This window comes from Mus pahari, chromosome 14 (genome assembly GCF_900095145.1).
Source record: "Mus pahari chromosome 14, PAHARI_EIJ_v1.1, whole genome shotgun sequence".
In the NCBI taxonomy this organism is placed as follows: domain Eukaryota; kingdom Metazoa; phylum Chordata; class Mammalia; order Rodentia; family Muridae; genus Mus; species Mus pahari.
Window position 1 is genome coordinate 72,349,468 of NC_034603.1, and position 7,227 is coordinate 72,356,694.

A 7,227-nucleotide genomic window follows, 5' to 3' on the forward strand; every position below is an offset into this window, starting at 1 on the left:
TTTTGGTTTTTCGAGACAGGGTTTCTCTGTGTAGCCCAGGCTGTCCTGGAACTCACTCTATAGACCAGGCTGGCCTCAAACTCAGAAATCCACCTGCCTTTGCCTCCCAAGTGCTGAAATTAAAGGCGTGCGCCACCACGCCCGGCTATGTGCATGTATTCTTGATTGGTAAATAGCAATTGTTACAGTTTTACTCAAAGTTTAAAATTCTCACCAGGCGTGGTGTCGCACGCCTTTAATCCCAGCACTCCGGAGGCAGAGGCAGACTGATTTCTGAGTTTGAGGCCAGCCTGGTCTACAGAGTGAGTTCCAGGACAGCCAGGGCTATACAGAGAAACCCTGCCTCGAAGAAAAAAAAAAATCTCTGTGAATACCAGCTTATTTAATAAGGATTCTGTTCAAACTGTTTTTGTTTGCTGTAGATGGTTATTTTAGTCTGAACTTAGGATTTCCTCCTATGTTCATCAGGCAGGTCCCATCTCAGGCAGGTGTTTGTTCATTGTTATCATTTGGACTTCCGTTTTATCTCTTTACTCTCCAGAAGGACACAGCAAAAACCTAAGTTTCCTTGAGCAAATTTGCAGTTGAGCAAACTGACTCCTTAGCTCAACATTGCGTTCACAGTGTCAGAGTCATATTCCTGTCCGAACTGTTTGTGTCTTACAGAAAACCATAAAGCAGAAGTAAAAAGGGTGATAAATGAAGCCAAAGTCTTTACAGGTAGGACAAAGCTAAGACATTTTTACTTTAACAATGCAATGTGCTGTGCTTGGATTCCTCCCCAACCCCATTCCATCATAAGTTTATTAATGCTCATCCTTAAGATATTTATAATGAAATTTTTTTTGCATCCAACTTTCCTTATGCCTTTGGCTTTGATTTAGAGTTCAGCCATACAAAGAGGTGGTGATATTTAATAAATGAATTATATTTTTTGTGGTTTCTGACAAAAGCATGCTTTTTCTCACTAGTGTTTTAGTGGAGGCCTTGGATCAGCTATTCACAAGCTAAGAGGTCTAGTAGTATTGCATTTATATTCCCTCCCTCCCTCCCTCCCTTCCTCCTTCCTTCCCTCCTTCCCTCTATCTTTCTCAGTTGTCTTGAGACAGAATCTTGCTATATATCCCAGGATGACCTTGCACTTACTATGTAGTGGCAGGGTGGTTTCAGGTTTGAGATCTTGGTGCCTCTGCTTCCCACATGCTAGACTCACAGACACAAGCATCCTTATCAGTTCTGGTTTCTTGTCGCCCTCTTCCATCTTATCCCTCTTTTGCCAAGGCTTGTCCTCTGCCTCCCTGTAGCCACTCTCCCTCGGTACTTCACCCCATCTCTAGGCCCTGCGAGCTTTTAGGTTAATTGGCTCTTGTTTAGAATCTACATAAGTATCAATGTGATGATGATGGGGATGATGATGATGATGATGATGATGATGAAGATGATGATGATGATGATATTTCAGAGGATTAAAGTGAGTCCAGCTGCTTTAGTCATAATTACATCTAACAGAAATAGAGGAAGAACAGGAAGGCCTGACTTACTGGCCCATTCTAGATCGTGATTTTCTTCTGGGTTGGGATGTCTTTTTTCTAAGAGTCTCAGAAGGCCATGTTCTGGGAATATGTTTGCCCGACTTGGGAATGTGTGAGAAGGTGAACATGAGTATGAATGTGGGCCAGCATTTTCATTATTTCTGATCCAAAAATTACCATCTATCAACCATTTTTTTCCTTTTCTTTCAAAGGGCAGAAAGTTGATACAAATAAACTTCAAAGTGTTTTGGAACGCTATGGTATTAAACTCAATCCCGATGAAGTAGCAAAATTGCTGAGCACGTTGCCGGTGGATGGTAAGCCTCGTGAGGACTGGCTGAGCTTGTTAGGAAGTTTGATTTTCTATGTAAAGAAAATCCCCAAACTAAAAATGCTTGAAAACTATTAGAACCGAATGGTGATAACAAATAAAATCTCATTAGATTTTAATTTTAAAAAGTCATCAAGTCTTTCAGCTACCAAGGCACTACCAAAGTCCTTCACTGGATTTGTTTTCTAAAGAGAGGGGGTGGAGTAGAAGGAATGGAGGGAGGGTAAGCAAGTAGAGGTGGGGAAGGAAGCAACAATAGAGAGGCAAAAGCTAAATAGTACTTGGGAGGCAGAGGCAGGCGGATTTCTGAGTTCGAGGCCAGCCTGGTCTACAGAGTGAGTTCCAGGACAGCCAGGGCTATACAGAGGAAACCCTGTCTCAAAAAACCAAAAAAAAAAAAAAAAAAAGCTAAATAGTGAGGCTGCACAGTTCTGCAGGAATAAAATATGTACTTTACCAAAAAGATGATTTTATAGATTGAGGAAGGCTGAATGTTTTTAACCACGCGTGGGCATGTGTGCCAGACATACGCATATGTGTGTGTGTGCATGGAATCCAGAGGACAAGCTCAGTTGCCATCCTCGTTCTCTCAGTGGTCTGGGGCTGGCCCGTATGGGTAACCAGGCTGTCCCTCAGGTTCTGGAGATTCAACTCGACTCTAGTGCTTGGAGGCAAGCGCCTTCAGACCAAGTGACTCCCACCCTAGGCTACAAAAAGATTTCTTGGCTTCGTTCTTAAAGGAAAGATAACTAAAAACAAATCAGGGGAAACACAAGGTATATTCAAACCCATAACTCAAAGACAAGCACACAGTATTTTCATGGATTTGTACTTCATGCTTTTAAGACATGAAATGATTGGTTAATTGATGGGTGATATTTCTGTTTGTATTGACTTATTTGTAACTTTTCATGGTGTTATTATGTGTGCTGACCATAGAAAATCTTGGGGATACAAATTAGCAAAGGTAAAACATAGCCAGTCCTTCCTCAAATCTGTGCCTACTGTCAAAACTTGGAAACGTGTATTCTCGAACCCTGTCTATAAATATATCTTTTTTTTTAACTTCAGACCCTTATAGATAAATCTGTACAAACAACCTGAAGTCTCTAGAGACTTAGTTGTTGAAATGGAAGGTATTTTGTTTATGTATCAAATTTCCTTCCAGAAAAGTTATAATTTCAACACCCATACGCAGCAGTTAAGACCACTATTTTCCTCATTTATAATATAGGAACAAAGGGGGATTTTAGACATCTCATTGCTGCTTCACCATGAGTTTTACCCATGTACCCCCACTGAAGCCAAGCATTTTGGTTTGTGTATACTCTGTGTATATTTGAATGCTCTTTAGGTAAAGGTTTTTACATTCCTTTTTCTTTGAAGTAGAAGTTGTGTACTATCTTGTGACCCTTCTTTTACAGATGATGAAAAGGTTTTTCAGAAAAGGTTGTTGAAGGGTGTGACATCCCTGGATGGTAAGGAACAAAATCAAAAGGCCTTTAAGACTATTGCACTGTGCATTACTGTATCCTTACTTATGCCAACGTAGATTCTACATCCTCCAAGTGCGTCCCTGTGCTGGAACTGTTTCGGCTTCCTTGGGTAGTCCCACATTCGGGCCCCAAGGAGAAACTGTTCTTTTAACTAGAACAAAAAGAAATGAAGGGTAAAGTCCCTCACCTAAAGATTTAGGCCTAAATAGAGACCAATCACTTGCAAGCATGTGCAACAAAAATACTTCTTGTTCTACAAATTGTCAGTCAACATTAGCTCTCCTTAAGATGGTTCAGTTCCTTTGCTTGTGCCCAGCACAAGAACTGAGGGAATTTCATTCTCCTGCTTATTGAACAACACAGAAAGTTTGGTATTTATCTTAAAATAGTAATTATAATATCAGGAAACCAGTGATTTTTTTAATTATAATAAAATGCATAACTGTCACTAAGGAGAAGACATGCTAGAACAGTATAGCTTCATAACCCCTTTTAGACTTGTTCAACTTTAATGCGTTTTTTTTTTTTCCTGCCATCTACTTAGAAGCCACTGTTGATGTCAACAAACTGGATACGTTTTTAGAAAACATGGGGATTGAGATCACTGAGAAAGAATTCGAGGATCTAACAGACACACTGACGGGAACCTGTGAGTATTGTGAACAGCTCTGGGGTGGGTGGGATGCTGGACCAACCTCTCGATGTTCTCCAGTCTTGAAAACAAGAATTTGTCTAGCTAGACTTTGAAAACATCATAGATGTTTCAAAGGCTTAGAAAAAATCTGAATATGAAGTTAAGGAAGAAAAAGTCTTTAACTTTATCGCTATTAATCTAAAATCCAGTAATTCAGTTCCTTCCCCTATGAATTAAAAAGAAAGAAAACAAAAAACAAACAAACAAACAAACAAAAAACCGATGCTGCACAAGATCAAGCCAAGACTTTAAGTTGGAGAATGGTAGGGGAGTAGAAACCAGAGTGAAAGGTTCGAAGGAAGAGAACTGGTTCCCTGCTTCTCCCAAGGTGTCTCTGTTGAAAGATACTGTTTGGGGGGGCTGGTGAGATGGCTCAGTGGGTAAGAGCACCCGACTGTGCTTCCAAAGGTTCGGAGTTCAAATCCCAGCAACCACATGGTGGCTCATAACCATCCGTAACAAGATCTGACTCCCTCTTCTGGAGTATCTGAAGATAGCTACAGTGTACTTACATATAATAAATAAATAAATNNNNAANAAAGAAAGAAAGAAAGAAAGAAAGAAAGAAAGAAAGAAAGAAAGAAAGAAAGAAAGAAAGAAAGAAAGAAAGAAAGAAGAAAGAAACTGTTCGGAAGTGCAGTGCAGAATTCCTGTAGCTAGATATAAAGTACTCAAGCCCGGCACCTTTAAGAAGTCTTTCTTTTAATGCCGCCCTGTATTCTCAGGTGTGTATCATGCCAGAGTCACTTCCCTCCCTGCTTTTCCTGAGATCATCCATTCCCTTCCCCCAGAAACAGCAGGTTAAATGTTCGTAATGGGATTGCATAGAACACAATAGAAAAGTTCAGACATATACCACATCGGCTACATAAACTGGTATGTGCAAAGTTCTTAGTGTTGCTTACAATAAGAAAACAATTTAAACACAGCCCTGAGTTATAGTAATTGACACTTCTAACCTAGGTCCGCTGTCTGTCCCACAGCCTTTTTCTCCTGCGTGGGATCAGTTACTTACTGCAGAATGTTTAAACTGTCACCTCTTTTTTACCTCAGACCTGGACTTACAGGTTTTAGTCTAGGAGAGTAAAGTTTTTATTTGTGAGTAAGACAAATAATTGGTCTGATAATTTCTAGTCAGGAATCATGAAATGAAATATTTACCTTAAAACTTTTACTTCAGTGAAAAAAAAATATAGGACCAAGGTCATGTTAATTTAATGCAGACATATTCTTTGGAGGACCTTCTGCATAACTGTGCTCATTTGTCATTCCCAATTTAACTTAGTTTTTAAGAAGGGCAATGTGTTTTTTTAAGTTCATCTGAAACTTGCAGACAAGATCTGTCTGGATTTTAATTCTTCCTCCAATCCTCTCAGAATCGTCCATCCCAAATTCAACACAATGGTTTATCAGTCTGCCTTTAACCAAAACCTTATAAATCTCCAATTTTTTCATGGAGAAAAACTCTCTTTTCCATTTTTAGTTTGTCAGTGTATATAATGATTAAAAATGTCAATTTAGTTAAGGATGAAGCTACTGAACAGCAAGCCTAAAATCAAACTCCGCAGTTCAGTCTGTAAGAATACTCCATCAGTCAAAGTTCTCTAGAGGGCCAGAACTTAAAGAATGAGTACATACATACATACATACATACATACATATATACATTAGTACATACATACATACATAAAGGGAGTTTATTAGAACGGTTCACAGGCTGTGGTCCAGGCTGTCTAGCAATGGAAGGTCCAAGAAACCAGCAGCTGTTCAGTCCATGAGGCTGGAGGCTTCTGCTGGTCTTCAGTAGATGATGGACTCCTGAAGTAGTAGTCTCTAATACCAGTGAAGACTGGATAGAGAAAGCAGGCAGAGAGAGCAAGCTTCCTTGGTCCATGTTCTTTATTTAGGCTGTCAGCTGAAGATTTTAGTTAATTCCAGATGTAGTCAAGTTGGCCATCAAGAATAATCATCACAAATACAAAAGCACTAGTTTATTAAAAATGCATCTTATATTTATTAACTCACTCTGGCTGCCTGCCCAAGATCAAGACAGTCAACATCCCAGCACAGGGAGGGATGGGATTATGAGTTGAGGAGCTACTGACAACTGATGGATGTTAAGGAAGTGAGAGTCGGTGTTAAGACTGTAGCCCCTGATAGACCAACCATACGTATATGGGCAAAACAAATTTGACTCAATGTTTTTTTTTAAAGGACATGAACTTGAAAGGGGCAGGGGTGACTTCTGAAGAGCTGAAGAAGTAGAGGGTTAAGATGATCTAAATATATTGTGTGCATGTATGAAATTCTGAAAGAATTTATAAAAAAAAATTGTATTAGAAAACTGTAACTTACTAGCTGTGAGAGTTCAACATGCAGTCAGCAGTAATCTGAATGTAAGAATCCATAGTAAGACTTGAAAATAGTTGGGAATAAATTGATAGTTCAGACATTACTTACTTGCCATACAAGAATGAGGATCTAATTTCAATCTCTAGAATTAACATTTTAAAAAAATCCACAAGTCCAGGAATCTCTGGCCAACCACCGTAGCCTAATATGCAAGCTTCCGGTTGAGTGAGAGACCCTGTCCACAAAAGAACAAGGTAGGCATCTACTAAGGAGCAGTACCTGAGGGTGACCTCTGACCTCCACATATCCATACATGCATGTGCATTCTGCACATACACAAGCACCTGAGTGAATGCACACCCACATGCCACATACATGCACATGTGCACACTCATATACAAAGAAGTAAAAATGATGTTGACATCATCGGATTGGTCAAATGGACATGAGTTAAAAAGACCTCCTATATTTAAAAATAAATCCTTATTTATGTACAGACTTTTCACCAGCAATCCAAACAGCATGTAAAAGTAAATTTATCCATCCTTAATTCTTGATTTTTTTTCTATTTCTATTCCACAAAAACTTCCCGCATCCACTCAATATTCAACATATTTAGATGTTCCTACCTGTCATGCTTTCCACAAAAACAAATTATCATTCTTTTTTTTTTTTTAGGAATCACATAAGGGCATTTATTTAATACAGGGCTCTATACAAAACATCTACACATTGATTTTTAACAGAGTAAGTAATTACCTGAAGGTAAATTGACAATGCTTTCTTCTCAGTGGCAGGGGAGTCCTGTTACGGGCACAGACC

At 39.2% G+C, this 7,227-nt stretch overlaps 1 protein-coding gene across 1 annotated transcript in view; it reads left to right on the top strand.

The window, feature by feature from the left end:
• LOC115065364 overlaps nucleotides 1-7,227 on the top strand; it is a 130,868-nt gene that overhangs the window by 111,596 nt on the left and 12,045 nt on the right. Inside the window, exons 69-72 of the mRNA XM_029546147.1 lie at nucleotides 667-720; nucleotides 1,745-1,849; nucleotides 3,288-3,341; nucleotides 3,904-4,008. Coding sequence (XP_029402007.1) covers nucleotides 667-720; nucleotides 1,745-1,849; nucleotides 3,288-3,341; nucleotides 3,904-4,008 — 318 coding nt within the window. The remainder of the gene's footprint in view (nucleotides 1-666; nucleotides 721-1,744; nucleotides 1,850-3,287; nucleotides 3,342-3,903; nucleotides 4,009-7,227) is intronic.